Source organism: Mustela nigripes, chromosome 8 (genome assembly GCF_022355385.1).
Source record: "Mustela nigripes isolate SB6536 chromosome 8, MUSNIG.SB6536, whole genome shotgun sequence".
Taxonomy (NCBI): Eukaryota; Metazoa; Chordata; class Mammalia; order Carnivora; family Mustelidae; genus Mustela; species Mustela nigripes.
Genome location: NC_081564.1, coordinates 858,676 through 876,249, shown reverse-complemented (window position 1 = coordinate 876,249; position 17,574 = coordinate 858,676). Strand labels below are relative to the sequence as shown.

At 57.8% G+C, this 17,574-nt stretch overlaps 1 protein-coding gene across 14 annotated transcripts in view; it reads left to right on the top strand.

Annotated features, from left to right (window-relative positions):
• The window catches only part of EP400 (E1A binding protein p400), a 98,021-nt gene that overhangs the window by 38,428 nt on the left and 42,019 nt on the right, over window positions 1–17,574 (top strand). For 12 of the 14 annotated variants that reach the window (XM_059408160.1, XM_059408150.1, XM_059408154.1 and 9 more), the window contains 13 exons: window positions 908–1,098; window positions 1,352–1,529; window positions 4,367–4,503; window positions 5,345–5,514; window positions 5,764–5,938; window positions 6,044–6,180; window positions 8,045–8,231; window positions 9,779–9,945; window positions 11,249–11,418; window positions 12,118–12,336; window positions 14,118–14,282; window positions 15,908–16,063; window positions 17,203–17,297. In XM_059408160.1, the coding sequence (XP_059264143.1) occupies window positions 908–1,098; window positions 1,352–1,529; window positions 4,367–4,503; window positions 5,345–5,514; window positions 5,764–5,938; window positions 6,044–6,180; window positions 8,045–8,231; window positions 9,779–9,945; window positions 11,249–11,418; window positions 12,118–12,336; window positions 14,118–14,282; window positions 15,908–16,063; window positions 17,203–17,297 (2,147 nt within the window). The remainder of the gene's footprint in view (window positions 1–907; window positions 1,099–1,351; window positions 1,530–4,366; window positions 4,504–5,344; window positions 5,515–5,763; window positions 5,939–6,043; window positions 6,181–8,044; window positions 8,232–9,778; window positions 9,946–11,248; window positions 11,419–12,117; window positions 12,337–14,117; window positions 14,283–15,907; window positions 16,064–17,202; window positions 17,298–17,574) is intronic. The other 2 variants (XM_059408162.1, XM_059408159.1) reach the window with 1 other exon arrangement.

Here is a 17,574-nt window from a genome sequence, read left to right as displayed (position 1 = left end):
TACGTGGGGGCACCTGGGTGGCTCAGTTGGGTGAGATCTGACTCGATCTCGGCTCAGGTCTTGATCTTGGGTTGTGAGATTGAGCCCTGACTGGGGCTCCATGTTTGGCGTGGAGCCTGCTTAAAAACACAAAAACAAAAAATAAATAAAAATAAAGTAAAAAGATGCAAGCATGTTTAATATGTAATTTTGCACTGAGAGGGTTTTGTTAAATTCTATGCTTTTTATTTTCATTTATTAACTTGGCACAGTTATTAGAGTACTTGTGAACAACTTGGAAATGTTTTGTCCACGTTTATGAAAGTCATTGTTTTCATAGACTTGGGTTTGTATCATGTATATTCAGGGTGGGCTTTGTCTGTTTAATGCGCTCGTTTTGAGGAGGTTATTTCACTTTCATTAGACGATCTAAGCAAACGGCCCGTCTTTCCTGGTTTCCATTCTGCTTGTCCTGATCACTGGACGCAGATTCCTGCGAGCAGAGAAGCTCGGGGCTGACAGGGCCAGAGGGTGGGCTGCTGGCCTCCTTGCTTGCTAGTCCTCGGAGACGATTGTGACTTTCCCTTTTCTGGTGGTGGAGGGGCGGCCACTAAGCCCTTCGGTGCCCATACGTCTGCTGGTGGCGCCGGCTCCTGGTTCAGTCAGGTCCTCCGTCTTTGCCTGAGGGCTCTTCAGAGCGCTCCTGCATGTGACGGTTTTACAGGAGTGTATACCCATTCATCTGGGGAGTGTTAGGTATATAAAGTGGGTTAAAAACAGATTAAAAAAATAGTACATTTGAAACATTTGGACTCTGACAACTTTTTTTCCTTGTATTTCTTTTTTTTTCCTTGTATTTCTTTTTATAAACAGTAAGTAGGCGCATAAAAGTGTCGCATCCACTGCAGATCTGTCCTCTTGTTCACAGATGTGGAAGGCGCCCCGGGCGACCGGGAGGGCCGGAAGGATGTGGTTCTCATAGACTCGCTGTTCATCATGGACCAGTTCAAAGCTGCGGAGAGAATGACTCTTGGGAGCCCTCACACAAAGGACATCGCGGAGGTGACCGCCGTGGCCGAAGCTGTCCTGCCGAAGGGCAGTGCCCGGGTCAGCCCCACGGTGAGGCGCCGGGCTGCCACGTGGGGGGTGGTGTCTTCGCGAGGCTGGGAAAAGGCTTGGTCTTTCCCCCCAGCTCTGTGCCAGCTGCAGAGGTTGTCAGGAAAAGCGAGTACTGTCTTGCTTCTCCTCTCACCTCTAGATCTTTTCTGTGGGCTCTAGTGGGCTCACCGTGTGGCTGATTTGGCTTCGCGTTGCGCAAAACTTTCTGAGCATTATTTTGAGAAGGGCCCATTCGGCCCGTGTGTCGCTGCAGGTGAAGTTGAACGCGCCATCTCTGTTGTACGGTGCGCTCAGGGACTACCAGAAGATTGGCCTGGACTGGCTCGCCAAACTCTACCGGAAGAACCTCAACGGCATCCTGGCGGACGAAGCCGGGCTGGGCAAGACGGTGCAGGTCATCGCTTTCTTTGCCCACCTCGCTTGCAACGAAGGTGAGAAGAGTGTCCTTGCTCAGGCTGACGGTGGGGAGGGCACCTGGCATGAGGACGGAGAGTGGCCGCGCTTCCTGCTGCTGTGCCCTGTGCTCTGGTGCGAGACCCAGAACAGGTCAGAAGTATGCATGGTGAGAACAAGGGAAAAACTTGCTTGCGGTTAACCCTAGAGTGAGCAGCTCACTGTGACTCAGAATCTAGCACACTGTGAGGCCCACCAGGCTGCAGCAGGGCTGTGTGACTCCCGTGTCCCCTGTCGGCCAGGACCGGTGTGCACGGCAGCTCTCCCCACGTGCCCGCCTTCCTTGTCGCGGTGACGTGCACCACCTTGCCTCCGGGCGGGCCCCGCCACCTGGGACCGCTTCTCCACTGCTGGGCTTCTGCAGGGGCTGGTGTGTGGGCATTGCTAGGGCGCTAGGGCCCACAGCTGCACCGCGGCAGAGACACACCGCGGCAGAGACAGGGTGCCTGCTTCCCTGTAAGGGGCCGCCCACTCCCGCTACTTCCTCACCTCTAGACTTCACATGACATTGTCTAGGCCCTGTGGCCTCTATTGGCATGTTTAGGGATCCACCTCCCCCCACTCATTGCCCTCCACTCGGCCTCTGGGGCAGGTGCTTGTGTTGTCCCCTGCTCTGGGCCTCGGAGGGCTGTAGAGGGACACATGCCTGTGTCTCTGACACACGGCAGGGTCTTGAACAGGTGACCCTTGAACAATGTGTGGTGGCCATGAGCACTGACTCCCATGCAGAGGTCAGCGCACATAGAGCTTTTGCCTTCCCCGTAACTTAACCGCTGGTAGTTTACGGTTGACCGGAAGCCATCCTGATAACACCAGTAGGTGACTAACACGGATTTGGTATGTTCTGTGTGTTACGTAGTGTGTTCTTATAACAGCGTCAGCCAGGGAGAAGAAAACGTCATTAGGAATACCGTAAGAAAGAGAACATACGGTACTGTGTATACTGAAAAGAATCCGCGTGTGCTTACGTGGACCCGCGTGGTTCTTTCCCATGTTGTCCATGGGTCATCTGTAATGTTCCTCTTGCAAAGGGAGTGTTCCAGATGCAGACTGAGCGGACTCGTAGCTGACCAGAAGAGCCGACACATTGTCCTCTTTGTGGAGTTACAGAAGCTGGGAGGGGACTCTTGAAATTAGGGGGGGGGCGTCCTGCTGATGAGCACGGGGCAGCCGCGGCGTGCAGCAGACCTGAGAGGCGGGTGTGCAGAGGGTGGTGGTCGCCCAACCTTCCCCCCTCCCCCCGCCTCGGGAAGGCTGCTGCTTCCTTCTCCCTGGGCTCGCTGCGCTTGTTCCTCATCACCGCTAGCACTGCGTTTGTTGGCCCTTCTGAAAAAAGCTTCGTCAGTCTCAGTTTTATTTTCCTTTAGTTTTTTTTTATTTTTTAAAAAAATTTTTAATTTATTTTTTATTTTTTTTTTAAAGATTTTTAAATCTTTTTTAATTTATTTTTTAATTCTTTTCAAAAGATCTTATTTATTTGAGAAAGAGGGCACAAGTGACAGGCAGAGGGAGAAGCACGCTTCCCATGGAACAGAGAGCCCGACGCGGGGCTCGGTCCCAGGACCCTGGGATCACGACCTGAGCTGAAGGCAGATGCTTAACCCACTGAGCCCCACCAGGCGCGCTCTCAGTTTTTTGGTACAAATGGATTGATATCAGGACTTATTTTCTTGATTAACTTGTTTCTGTTTTCTGACCTGGTGTCCTGAAATTTTCAGTGTGGCACTTGAAAATGAGTTTTAGACACAGTTACTTTAGACTATCATCTTGCCTCTCTGTCTTACTCTTTAGCTAGAAAAATTTTCGTTGTATATTTAGAAGAGGAAGAAATGGAAGCAGCCTACAGTTCCAAAAATAGGGACTCTTAATAGTTCATCATTTGAACAAGTGAATATGTGAGTCCCTCAAACTCCGGGTACACGCCTGGTGCCCGTGCTGCCCCAAGCACTGGTCCGGGCGTCAGGCTGGGACTGTGAGCAGAGCAGAGCCCCTACGTCAGGAGGCCCAGCCTGGGCCCCAGCAGTGCGTCTGGTGTGAGGGGTTTTGCAGAAAACCGATCGTGGAGCAACGTTCTAAATGCTGGCTTATACGAAGTCCTGGTTCTCCTTGGTAGGGGAGAGGGCACCTGGGGCTGGTGTGCATCTGTCTTCTCCTGGGGGCACCTTCTAGAGAGATTTGTCTTGTTGTGTCTGTTGACGTCCTCGTTCCCGTCCCTCTTGGGCGGGCCCTCTGGAGCGCAGGACACGGTGCTCTGCACACGAGGCCGTGTCTCCTGCGCACAGCCTTTCCAAGCCGCCATTTCCGTCTCCGTGTGGCGTACGTCTGGTTTATAGCACGGACGTGGAACTTTGTCTTGTGTGTATTCTCATAACCGAGGACATTATTTTTCGGAGGACTGAAGCTGAAACTGTTTTGGGTGGTGTGTTCTGGCTGGACGTGGGGAGTGGGCTCTGCACCCGAGCCCAAGCCTCAGTGCGCGGCCACCACAGGAGGGCTCCAGGCTGGGGCCGAGCGCTGTTCCTCAGAGATGCATGTTCTTGCCTGTGCTTGCAGTGGGGTCAGCGTGTCTTTGAGGAAATACTCACTTTCTTCGGTCCCCACTCAGCGGCTCTTTGTTGCGCGCCCGCTGTGGGTCAGGCCCCTGCCCCTCCTCCGGAGGTTTGTCGGTGGCGCGGGAGGTAGGACGCGTCTGCATCATGCCCCGGGGACTTCCCACGTGTACTTGCCCCGTGTCTCGGGTCAGCACAGCGCACGGTGTCCAGACCTGACAGATGGTCTTGGTTAAAGGGAAAGTTCTGTCTCTTCTCCTTTGTAGGCAACTGGGGCCCTCATCTCGTGGTTGTGAGAGGCTGTAACATCCTCAAGTGGGAGCTCGAGCTGAAGCGGTGGTGCCCCGGGCTCAAAACCCTCCTGTATGTTGGCAGCCACAGAGAACTGAAAGCCAAGAGACAGGTATTCGATTTTAAACATGAAATAAAACCAGACGGAATCGATCCACATTTGTATAGGAGACAGATTTGAGGATGTGCAGACGGACACGTGTACTGGTCTGAATCCCTGGTTTGTGAGACCGTCGGGTTGTTCCTAGGTTTGTTTGAGCCCCTGGAAAGCACAGCCTGCCTGTGGCAAGGAGAGCCCTGTGCCCACGGCCCTGCCCATGCCTGGCCGTGGCCGCTTTCCTTCCAGAATCATCCCTTCCACCTGCGGGCCAGTGAGCGCCACAAGCCCGAACGGGAGCGTCTAGTGTACTCTGAGTTCTGAGCTGTGAACTTGTGAGGTGACCCCGGGGATGCACTCCGTAGGGCTACAGGGGACGTGCTGGCCAGGGCTTCTGCCCTGTTCCCATCTAGCACTTGGTTCTGAGTGAAAGAGTACCGGAGGCCACAGTTTTTCCCGAAGATGAAAGTTTGCTTCATCATTAGACTTTTGTGTTGAGTAGCATTTAGTGGAAAAGTGAGTACGCTGAGATGTGTCTTCTGTTTCCCCGTTTCTCGTTATTTCTGTGGGTTTCAAAGCGTACAGAACAGTCTGCTGTGGCACAGACGCTGCTGCTTCCTGCGTACTCGGGTTGCACCTGCGGAAGCTGCTTGCCCTTGTGACACTCTCTGGTGATGTCCCAAAACGGTGGTTAATGCCCAGAGTGGCTTCTCGGTTAGTCCGAGCACCGTAAACCCCTGCAGGAGCGGTCCCGGAGACCAGCTCCACCATGCTGTGTGCGGCGGGCGGCAGCGGGCTGAGCCTCCGCCGGGGTGTAGGGAGACGCCGCAGGTGAGGCCTGTTCCATGTGCTGCAGGAGTGGACGGAGCCCAACAGCTTCAATGTGTGCATCGCTCCCTACAAGCACTTCTTCAGGGGCTATGCGGCCTTCACGCGTGTGCGGTGGCGCTGCCTGGTCATCGATGAGATGCAGCGTGTCCGCGGCATGACCGAGAGGCACTGGGAGGCCGTGTTCACCCTGAGGAGGTCTGACCCGCGTGGCCCGCTTGGGGTCCTGGGGGTGGTGGATGGAGGGGTGTGTGTGGTCCTGGGCACACCGAGCTGCTGCTTGGCTGCCTGCTTCCCTTCCCTTGGGTCAGTGCACGGGGGCTGCAGGTCCCTCTCCCGGAGGCTCTGTGAGCCCGTTGTCCCTGTCCGTGAACCTGTGCGGAGGAAGCACACCTGCGGCCAGCTCCCCGGGGTGCAACGTCTGCGTTCGCTCTCACTCTCCCTCAGCCAACAGCGCCTGCTGCTGATCGACGCGCCCCTGCACAACACCTTCCTGGAGCTCTGGACCATGGTGCACTTCCTCATCCCCGGCATCTCCAGGCCTTACCTGCACCTGCCCCTGAAGGCCCCCAACGACGAGAATCAGGACTACTACCACAAAGTGGTCATACGGCTGCACCGGGTACGTGTGTGGGGTACGTGTGCGGCAGCCGCGGCGCTGAGCCTTGCATCGGGTGTGGCGACGGGGGTTCGGCACGGGGGCGACGCACACTCGTCTCCTTCGCAGGTGACGCAGCCCTTCATCTTGAGGAGAACTAAGAGAGACGTGGAGAAGCAGCTGACGAAGAAGTACGAGCACGTGCTGAAGTGCCGCCTGTCGAGTCGGCAGAAGGCCTTGTACGAGGACGTGATCCTGCAGCCTGGGTAAGCGGGAGGGTGCTGGGCCGCTGTCCTCGGCGTCCAGAACCCGCACTTGCCCTGGGCTTCCTGTGTGCCCACCTGCCTTCCCAGGGCTCTGCCCCTGCGCAGTTGAGCCTGCACTGGCCTGGCTCCCGCCCGACTCCCTGAGTTCACGGGCAAGGCTCACGGTGTTTCAGTCGAGGCTCACGACGGCCCGAGCGGGTCCGTCTCTTACAGCCTGAGGGGCCGCCTGCCTTCCTCCAGGGGAGCTGCCCTGAGGCTGCACGTGCTGGGCTTGCTGAGGCTCCCTCGGGCCCTCCACCAGCCTGCTGGGCCCCTGGGCACTGTTCCCTCGTGAGACGAGGGCTGGCACTGCCGCTGTGGACCTCGTGTCATCGCGCTCACCCCGTGAGAATCGTGTCTGTGCGTGATTAGTCTTCAGGAGGTGGTTTTGCTATTGACGTTTGTTTTTTCGGGTTAGGTTTGGGAAATTTTAGAACACAACCTTAGTGTGCACTCATACTCCCTGGTCTGGAGTCTTAGTCCCTGACGGACAGCATCGTTGACGCTGTGTTGGTGAGGTGCTTCAGTGGCCACTCGGAGCCGCGACATCCTCCTCCCCCGGCAGCGCCCTTGTGGGCCCCGGGCTAGCGTGCGGTGCGAGCAGGCGGCAGCGCGGGCAGGGCGGGGGCGGGGCGGGCTGTCAGGCAGTCCTTCCTCCACGGTTGGACTTCAGGTTGTGAAGGGCGGAGTCCGTGGAGGGCGCTGCTGCTCCCGGGCCAGGAGGCCTGTGCGTGTCTCGTCTCGTCTGTCGGGCTCCCCTCGCCGTCTTCCAGCAGGCGTGCGCTGTGCCGTCGGCAGCTCCGCGCCCTGCTTGGGGGCTGGGCCCGCGGTGCGCTGCGCTTGCCCTGGGAGTGGGAGAGCGCCGGCGTCCGTCCTGCCGGGGGAGGAGGGGTGCTGGCGGGCGACTGCACGCCTGGGCTGTGGTCGAGTTTCGGGACTGTCCCTCTTCACGTCACGTCTGTGGCCTCTTCTCCCCTGAACCTGTAGTGAATCAGGAAGCGTCGAGCGTGCCTGTAGCTGAGCGCACCTCAGCTCTCCTAATGGCGCTCCATGCGTGTTTATGTGACGGTCTCGGGTCCTGAGGGCCTCCGAGCTTCAGTTTGGCCACTGTGCAGAGTGCTGCAGACCCGCTCTCACGAGAGTGTCTCCAGAGCACTTGCTCTCTAGGCTGTCTGTCCTCAAGCGCAGTAGCCGTTACCCTGCTGCTCATTTGGAAGCCTGGCCATTCTCTCTGCCACCGCCTGTCCGTCTACCCCACTGCCTCTGCTCCTGGGTCTCTGTGGACCAGCCCGTCTGTACGGCTCCTTCCTTAAGCTGGAGACACTGTGCCCTCCTCACCTGGAAACTCTGGAGGTCTCCACTTGGACTGTTACCTGCCGTGTGTTTCCTGTGTGGTCTGGCCTGCATGGGGTTGGCCTCAGCATCTGCCGTTTTTGTGGCCATAGAGCCAGGGCTGGTGTCCCACCCAAGGGGCCTCTCCACTCCCCGGACTGGGTGCCTTCACTCTGCTGCCCACCCCTGCCGCACAGCGCTCCTCACCGTGGGGCAGAAATCCATCCCTGTCCCCACTGGGTGTCCTCCGCTGGGAAGGGAGGCTTGGAGAGCCGCGTGCCGGTCTGACCTCAGTCCTGGCAGTCTGGCCTCCCAGCCTGCTTCGGGGGGACAGCAAGTGAGGCCGAGAGTCAGAACCCCTGGAGGGCTAGTGGGAGTGGACGTGAGGGATGGAACCGATCACTCAGCGGAGCTGGGGGGTGTGGCAGGTGCGATCTGGAGTCCGTGGCACAGCAGTGGCTGTGCCCGTGACAATGTGTCTTCCCGCGAGCAGGACCCAGGAGGCGCTGAAGAGTGGCCACTTCGTGGACGTGCTGAGCATCCTGCTGCGGCTGCAGAGGATCTGCAACCACCCTGGGCTGGTGGAGCCCCGGCTCCCGGAGTCGTCATACACGGCGGGGCCTCTGCAGTACCGCTTGGCCTCCCTTGTCCTCAAGGCGCTTGACAGGGACTCCTGGAAGGTAGTTGCCTGCCTGGCGTCGCACAGATGCGCCGTGGCTCCCGCGGCTCTGGAGACTGCTGTCTGCGCTCCTTGTGCTCCCCAGCCCTCGCCCTGGCTGAGGGGCTTTGGGCCAAGTGCCTTTAGGACACAAATAATCGTGCACTTCCCCCGCCGTATGTGTGTGTCGACTCCCTGAGAAGAGCCTGGCGTGTACCTGGCTTCTGTGAGCTGCTTGTGTGTGATATTGTGGTGTTTTCATCATTTGCTCCACAAGCCTTGAGACAGGCTAGGTGACTGGTAGTTTTTGTTTTTGTTTTTGTTTTTTTTTAAAGATTTTATTTATTTGACAGCAAGAGAGGAACATAAGCAGGGGAGTGGGAGAGAGAGAAGCAGCCTTCCTGCCAAGCAGGGAGCCCATGCAGGGCTCAATCCCAGAACCCTGGGATCATGATCTGAGCTGAAGGCAGACCCTTGACGACTGAGCCACAGGCATCTCTGTCTGGTAGTGTTTTAGCGACTGGGATGGCAGTAAGATAGCTGGAAACGCCTGCAGTCGTCACCGCTGATTCCGGAATATTCCGTCCTTGCCGAGGGGGCCCGCAGACACCGGCCGTCCTCCCCTGCTCTCCCTTCCCGGGCAGCCCCTGCCTGACCTGCCTCGCGAGTCCACCTGCTCTGGGCTTTGTGCACAGATGGGATCCCGCACCCGTGGTCCTTGTGTCTGGCTTAATTCCCGGAGCATAGTGTTTTCAGAGTTCATCTGGCTGTGACATGTGGCCCAGTCTCCTTCCTTCGTACGGCGGCGTCGTGTTCTCCAGTGTGAGGGACCGTGTTGGTCTGGCCGTCAGTTAACGACTTGGGTTGCTTCCTCGTTTCGGCTGCTGTGAGCCGTGTTAGTGCGCACACTGACAGAGCAGCTTCGTGCGGACGTAGGTTTCAGGTTTTCACACACGTGTCTAGGTGTGGAGTTGCAGGGTCCTGTGCCTACTCCGTGGCCGGCGGATTTCATATCCCTTATGTGTGCGAGAGTGTGGGACGGCTCACCAGCAGCTGCTGTCGTGCCCTTCGGTGCTTGACGTCGCTCTGGGAGAGCGGCTGTGCTTTCTCGTTAGAGAAGTACACGGGTGCTGGGCACGCGGGGCGTCTGCCCCAGCTGGGGACCCAGGCAGCACTTCCGCCCATGGAACGTGTGTCCCCAGGGCTCTGGACCCAGTGATGTGTCACCTGCCTCCTTCTGCTTCCCCAGGACACATGGGTCTCTCCCCCAAAGTGCCCCTTGTCCATGCGCCCTGGCACTCATGCTGTCTGGGCCCTCTCCCTGTCTGCCGAGGCCAGTCTCTCTGCAAGCATGGCCTTTTCCATTCGTGCTTCTACGTGGGGTGCTCTTAACGAGGGGGACGGCTGAGGCAAGCCGAGACACAGCAGCCTGCCCGAGCCCTGGGCTTCGGGCCGCGTCCTGGGCAGTGAGGCTGTGTGGGGCCTGGCTGTCTGGTTAGAGATGTGCTTGGGTTCCCAGCCATTTTCTTCTGGTCTTCCAGAGCAACACTTTGCTCTTTTTCTTCTTAGGAAACGGATCTCTCTATATTTGATCTTATTGGCTTAGAGAACAAAATGACTCGCCACGAAGCAGAATTGCTGTGTAAGAAGAAGGTGACACGGAAGCTCATGGACGAGCTGTACACCGCGCCGCCCCCGTCGGGCAGGCCGGCGACCCTCAGACTGAAGCCCAGCAGGTGTGTGGCCTGGAATGGTGGCTCCTGCACACCGAAATCCCCGAGTGGGTCCTGCCTGGCCTCGAATCAGCCGTTGAGACATGATGTCCCCCTCCCCGGAAGGACCCAGACCATAGCCCCTCAGGGAGACCTGGGATGTGTAGCGGGAGTTCACACGAGGACCTGGCTGTGGTTGTGGCCAGGGGGAGAAATGGCCGATCCTCTCACGGAGTCTCCTGCTTCTGCAGTCTGTGCTGGTGTCCTCAGTGTCGGTGGGGCAGCTCACTGCATGTGGCCTGGGTGGGCAGTCTGCAGCCCTGGGAGGGACAGCGCGGCCCCTTGCCCTCCTGAGGACAGCCTGGCGGTTGCGGTGGAGCAGCCCTGGGCAGCGGGAGGGGTCTGTGAGGGGAGGAGGTCAGGCTGCTGTGCCTGCTGCGTGCTCCGGTGGCTGCTGTGGCGGGGAGAGGGTGCACGGTGGGTGGTGGGCAGAGCGCCCCCTCCCCCAGGGACTTCTGAAGGACGTCACCGACTTCGAGGGTGCCACGGGGCTGGGAGGAGCAGAGCACACTCAGTGAGTGGAAGGAAATGACTTAATAAGATAGGTTAATCCAGCCAGTTGGAGCACACAGAATCGCAGGGTTGCGTTAAAAAGGAGAAAGAAATGAGAAAATAAAAGTCTAGAAAGAAAGGTGCCTGCTCCCGTTGCCTGTTCTACCTGTGGCCTCCACAGGGCCCTGGGAGCCCACTGTCCTCTGCCTGGTGCTCGCCGGAGCCCGCCGGCCTCCGTTAGACCCGCACGTGGGCCAGCAGAGCTGCGGCGCTCTGAGGCGGCCTGGCTTCAGGTCCTTGGTTTTCTCTTCGCCGCCCCAGCTGCTGCCCTGCGTAGGGGATTTGAAAATCTAGAATTCCTGCCATTATGGTTTTCCAGGTAAAAGGGTGATGAAAGAGTGTGCTGCGGTGTGGCAATACTGGAAACAGTGGCCACTGTTGCTTTCGGGGCTCCAGTCCCGCTTCTGGCCAGCGTGCCTGGTGCTGCGCGCTGCTTGATTGCCGGTTGTGGCTCCCTGCCTACTCTACTTGCACTTGACGCGGTAGTGCTGTGGCCTCAGAGCGTCCCATGCGCACGTTCAGCCCGGGTCCCCCAGGCTCAGGGTAGGCGTGTGTGTCCCAAGGGTGTGCAGCCCCTCCCCAGGCCCATGCTGAGCTTCTCAGTGGTGCGTTTGGAACCCCGACCCCTTTTGGAACAGCACCGGCAGTAGGGACCTTCCCCATCCCTGGGTGGCCCGAGCCCCGTGTCTCAGTGGTGCTCACGCCTTCTTGCCAGGTTGTTTCAGCCCGTGCAGTATGGCCAGAAGCCCGAGGGTCGCACCGTGGCTTTCCCCAGCACACACCCGCCCCGGACGGCGGCCTCTGCTGCAGCCACGGCCACTCCTCAGGGCCACGTGAGAGGACGGCCACCGGTTGCCACGTTCTCTGCCAATCCAGATGCAAAAGGTATGCCTCCCGTGCTGGCGCGCCCTCAGGATTGCCGTGGGTCTTCGTGGCCGGAGTTCCTGGTACTGCCCCCCCACCCTCTGGATGGGCAGCCGTTGCTCTGGTTGGAAGCGGGCCGCCTGCTCTGGCTCTGCCGAACACAACTCACACGGCTTGCCCTTTCTGTGTCTTGAAAGTGGAGTTTTTCCTTGAACCAGACACCGCGGTCTTGGTCTAGTCGCAATTGGCGTGCTTCTGAAGATGTGCCTCGGCGGGGGCTCTTAGACCAAGGACATGCGGGTCACACTGTGGACATGAGCTCGGGAAGGCTCGCTCCTGTTGAGGCCGCCGCTGGCCCGGAGCCGGCTGTCGCTGTGAAGGCGGGTAGGGCTGACTGGCCACAGGTCACGGCCGGAGTTCCAGCCTCCATTGCGGGGCCCTCCGTGTCCAGCCCGCGTGTACATGCGGCGCGGCCCCGTCGGAGCCCGGCTGGCGGCCGAGGCTCCGTGCCATGCGGGAGTGTGCACTTGGCCACGGTGCGGCGGGCGGATGGCTCTGTTTCACCGGATGCCGCACCCCGCTCCCTGTTTTCTAGAGAGGGTTTCTAATCCGAGAGACTTTACTGAAATGTTTGTTTTGTTTCTTTGAGTTCGGGTTTAAATACTGCATTTGGTGAAGAACCTCTAACAGCTTTGCACAAACACGCCTTATCGATTGCAGTGGCGGCAGCCCCGTTTCAGAGCTCCCAGGCCTCCGCCGGCGCGCCCGCTCCGAGACAGCCGCCCGCCTCGACCTCCGGCGCAGCACCTGCCCCGGCCCATCCTGCGAAACCGCGGGCCCCGCCCCCGCCCCCGCCCCCGGGCCCCCCGCACCCGGCGGGGCCGAGCGCGCTGCCTCAGGGGCTGGTGCTCACCTCGCAGGCTCAGGCGCGCCTGCCCAGTAAGTGGCCTCGCCCTCCTGGTTCTGCCACGTCTTTGCCACGGGAAGTTGTGTTCCGATCAGCGTGTGTGAAGAGCCTTGCTGTCCACTCCCTCTGTCTCCCTAACCCCACGCCCGGGTGCTGCCTTTCGCCACGCTGCCGTTTCTGGCTCTAAGTGTGCAGAGGGACGCCGGCGTCCGGGCCCTGTCCTCTGTCCTTTCTCCCGATCCCCAGACGTCAGCTCTGCTTTCTTCCCGCGCATGCTCTGCTGGTGTACTGACGGCCTTCCTTCTCCTTAGCGTCAGCTGGAGGCTTGCCCCGTGGGCAGTGGGGCCCAGCCCAGGGAGCAGGTGCCACTCAGGCGAGAGCAGGGGACGCCTTTGCCAGCGAGGGATCGGAGCTGGTTGTTAAAAACCATGACTGATTTTGATTCTCTTGCTTACCACCATCGTGTTTAAGCCTGGAGTGACTTCCTGCTCAGCTGAGGCTCTCATAATAACTTGGTGATGAAAACATCACAGTGTTCCTACGTGTTTAGACCTCTTTACCGTGACCAGTGTCGTTAGCACATTCCCACATCTCTCACGGGCCCCTGGTGACTGTGCTGTAGGAAGTGTCCTGACGGAGACGGTCGTAGGCAGCACTGTTTCTCAGACGCCCCCTCGAGCACTTCGTACCTCGGCGTGACCAGTCTGTGGTGGTCTCCCTGGGAAGCTGGGGCGCAGGTGTCACGAGACCCCGAGTTCAGACTAGTCCCTCATGATGAAGCCTCACTTCCACTGTCATTGAGTGCAGAGTTACAGTCCTGGCTAGCTGCCGCGGGGAGAGCACGGGTGACATTTCTGTTTGCCAGGGACAGGTGTTGCGGGGACCCTGCCACGGGAGCTGAGCCTTCACTCCGTGTGGGTGGGGCAGAGCCAGGGCTGTCCTGTCCACACACACTTCTCCGCGCCTCCTCCTGTCATTCCCTCCTGTTCACAGCCTCTGTGGGCAGGATCTCTGGGCATTTTCCTGGTCTTCTGCTAACTGTTCTCTGTATGGTGTCACTGATCATTCTGGCATGGATTTCCTGGGGGGGTAGCGTTCAGGTTTCATGATCAACCACTGGGGGACAGAACCCTGTGCCCTTGGCATTCACTCAGAGCCTGCCAGGCGTACGTTTCTGAGTCGGGTGCACAGGACTCCGTCCGAGTTATGGTTTCACAAACCATGTGTTAGGTGATGTCGAGTCTGGCATTTTTTCAGTCAGCGTTCTAGATTGAATCCCACAGTGTAGTCCAAGTTAGTGGGAACCTTTGTATCTTACGGCTGCGTTTGTATGGCGGATCTGTGCTAGTGACCCGCTCTTACACTCGTAGGGGTGTAATCTCTCCCGTACGTCTGTGCACTGAATCGGGCAGGTACTCTTCACGTTCTGAAAGGTTCTGAAGAGGTTGATATTAGAGTTCCAAAGTGTATGAGAAATAGATTTCTGCTATATTTGATGTTTGCTGCTTTTTCATTGGTTGGAGAGAAAAGTAAAACATTTGTTGGTAGTTTGGTTAATTATATTAAGATTTGATACCTAAAATCTTCAGCAGTTATAAGTAAATAAATCAACTGTTAAGATCCAATATTAATTTTAATTTTCTCTTTTCTGTTAGAGTCATTTTCTGAAAGCGTTAGGAAGCGATGCCTAAGAAACGTTTGTGTGACTCGTCAGTTTGCTACAGACGCTCATGCTGGACGACAGATGGTCGTCCGCAGCACAGCCGCAGGCTCCGCAGACGTTTTAATCCCGTCTTCCTCTGCGTTTCCACAGGTGGGGAGGTGGTCAAAATAGCCCAGCTGGCTTCCCTGGCAGGGCCGCAGAGCCGGGTCGCCCAGCCAGAGACCCCGGTGACGCTGCAGTTTCAGGGGAACAAGTTCACCTTGTCACACAGCCAGCTGCGGCAGCTCACCGCTGGCCAGCCCCTGCAGCTGCAAGGTAAGGGCCTGCTGCTGTCTCACTGTCGTCCCCACCCCTCTCCTGCTGCTGGACTTGGGCACGTTGGGCAGCCCCAGGAGCGCGGGTGCTTCATCTGGAGATGGCCTCGGGGGGTGTTGAGAACGCTGGCCTGCTGGCCTGTGACGGATGCGTGCCGTGTAGCTGATACTGTTTCTCGATGAAATACACTCTTTGGAAATGTAGCCCATTTTGAAATTTTCTTGCTTTTATTCTCTTTTGAGTAAGTTCTATGCTCAGTGTGGGGCTTGAACTCACAATCTCAAGATCAGGAGTCACCTGCACCCCGACTGAGCTGGCCAGGTGCCCCAAATGTTCCCTGTTTTAAAAATGAAATAGAAATATTTGCTGCTTTTTTAACTTTAGTGTGAAATAAAGTGTCCTAAAAACACCCCAGGACTAGCAAGTTGTGTAGAAGTTATGTTCTTTCATGTACAGAATTTACAGCGTCGGCTCCGAGACGAAAGCCTCTTAGACCTTTGTCTGAGCACGATGTACTTCTATGGTAACTGCTTTGTGTAGAGGGCGAGTGGTCCGAGAGGCGTGCTGGGATTAGCCCAAGGAACCAGTGGCAGTGGCTCAGCGCTTGAGTCCCCCGTGGCTGTGGTCCTAGATCACACGTAGCCTCCCTGGGACGAGTTATGTGCAGCGCCTGTGAGCCAGGGCTGGGACACTCTGTACGGGCGCTGGGAGGTCACACACAGCTTAGCAGAGTGGAGGCCCCAGGACACCTACAGCAAAGACAGCTATTAATTTTGCTTAATTCCCTATTCCTTCAGTTTTCCGGCCGAAAGGGCAAGGCCATCTGTCGATACCTCTGGCGGGCTCTCGTTTGCGCGAAGCCCATCAGATACCTCTGGCGGGCCCCCCTTGGCGCGGAGCCCAGTGTGGGGACACTCCTCCAGAGTAAGCGATGTCAGGCTTTCTCACACTGAGGGCTGTATGTGGCGAGCACCTTGAACTGAGTGCAGTGAGAGCTGCAGCTTTTGGGTAGAGAATGGATGTGTTTCTTCGTTGACTTTACAGGTTGGCCAGCACCCATGTGTGGTCCGGAGCTGGGACCTCGGCTCTGGGAGTGGCGTGGGGCCTCGGGCAGGCACAACAGACCGGTCCTGGTGCCCACCGCATTGCCCGAAGTCAGAAATGGCAAAGAATAATTGAGCGTTTTCCTTTTCTTTTTTTTTTTTTTTAGATTTTATTTATTTATTTGACAGAGATCACAAGCAGGCAGAGAGGCAGGCAGAGAGAGAGGGGGAAGCAGGTTCCCTGCTAAGCAGAGAGCCCGATGCGGGGCTCGATCCCAGGACCCTGAGATCATGACCTGAGCTGAGGGCAGAGGCTTAACCCACTGAGCCACCCAGGTGCCCCAGTTGAGCGTTTTCTTGACTTTAGGTGAAAGTGACTGTATTCTTAGTTTTTCATTCGCTGTAAGTGAAATCGTCATTTTTTCCCAAGTTACTGAACTCTGCAGTGCCTTGTTGGAGTAAATCTAAATTCGGATTTTCGGTCTGTTGTTCATTTGTCCTGCACATCTGGAGGTGCACGTGGCAGGTAGGAGGAGGTGCCTGCAGCTTGTGAGTGACGCCTCTCGGGCCCTGTGATTGCAGGCAGCGTTCTTCAGATCGTGTCCGCTCCAGGGCAGTCCTACCTGCGACCGCCAGGCCCCGTGGTGATGCAGACCATGTCTCAGGCAGGTGCCCTCAACGCCCTGGGAAGCAAGCCCCCGGCTGGTGGCCCGGGCCCAGCCCCCGTGACTGCGCCAGGTAGAGTGCTCCGATGGGGTCACTACATGTGGAAGCTTCTTTCTGTGTGACTTTGCTTCGAAGGGGATGGGGAGCTAGTTGCTGCTGATTTGTTCCCGTGGTCTCAGAACCCGAACATCCTGCTGCGGCGGTCTCTGCTTTCTGCAGACGGGGCTGCTGTCAGCCTGGCGTCTTTTCTCCCTCCTTCCTCTCGGAGGTATTTTGAATATGACTAGTCTCTGCTCACCTAGATTTTTGTTTTCTTCTTGTTCTGACAAGACATTTAGAATCATGAGAACTTGGCTTGCTAAGGTCACAAATACATTTAGCGAGCATGCTAGAATTTCCCCCCGGGACAGGTACCGGAGCAGGATCTGGGCCCTTCTGCATCTGGCCCGACCATGGCCTGCTTCTCACCAGGGTCTTGCCTTCCCTGCCATGCCCAGCCGTGTGTGGTCTGCTGAGGAGGCTGAGTGGGTGGTCAGATGGGGCTCGTGGGTGGACGCAGTGGGGGGTCCCCTCCCGACCCAAAGCCCTTGTCCCTGATCAGCCCTGGTCTCTGTCTTGACTGGGTGGGACCCTGCCATGGGGTCCAGGGAGCAGCATTTCCGTGTCCCAGCCGTGGCCTGTGTTCCCACCTGTGGCTGATTCTGTTTTCCAGGCCTCCTCCCACCCCCCAGAACCCGCTGCCAGCACCCATCCCCCCAGGCAGGACACATCCCCACCCTCCTGTGGCCTGCTGAAGTGGCCCCTTTTAGTCCTTGGTGCCTCCTGTGTGGTCTCCGTCAGGATGTGTGGTGTGGCCTGGCAGATGGGGGTGCACCACTGGGGTGCAGCGACTGCTCTGTCCTGCTTCGGAGGACAAGGACAGTGCAGGCTCCCTGCTGGGGGTGGGCGCGCGGGTGATGTCCCAGGGGATGTGTGTGGCCACATGCTGGCGGTGAGGATGACCCTGGGCCTCAGGTGTGGGTGCTTCCTCTGAGCACACTGAGCTTTCACCAGAGGAGAGAGACACCCACAGCTCAGACGATGGCTGGCAAGCGGGTGCTTTGCGGGCAGTCCTGAGGGGTGTGGGCAGTGTGTCCCTAGAGCGAGCTGCCGGAGGAGGGTCTGCGGAGCCCGCAGACGTGTGCGTTCAGCTCTTCCCTCTTGCTCTGCAGTTGGTGTGCCAGGGCGAGTGGCAGTCAACCCGCTGCCTGCGGGAGAACCCGGAATGGCCTCCAAACCGGCCTCTCCTGTCGGAGGGCCAACTCAGGTACGGCGCCTCCCTCACCAACCCTGCGTGGGGCCCCCGGGCCGCTCGTTCACCCTCCGAAGTTGTTTCTCAGGAGCTGCTTGTTGGGGGGACGGTTGTGGTATTTAATGGAGTTGTCGGCATGTGGGCCTTGAAAGCACGTCATCACTCTGAATCCCAGAATTTGACTCTAAAAACACATTTCATAACAAAGGAAACTGGGCTTCGTGATTGCAGATATCTTCCACGTTTTTTGTTTTTGAAACTGTCTTCCGGGTGTTAGAAATCTCACCTCGTC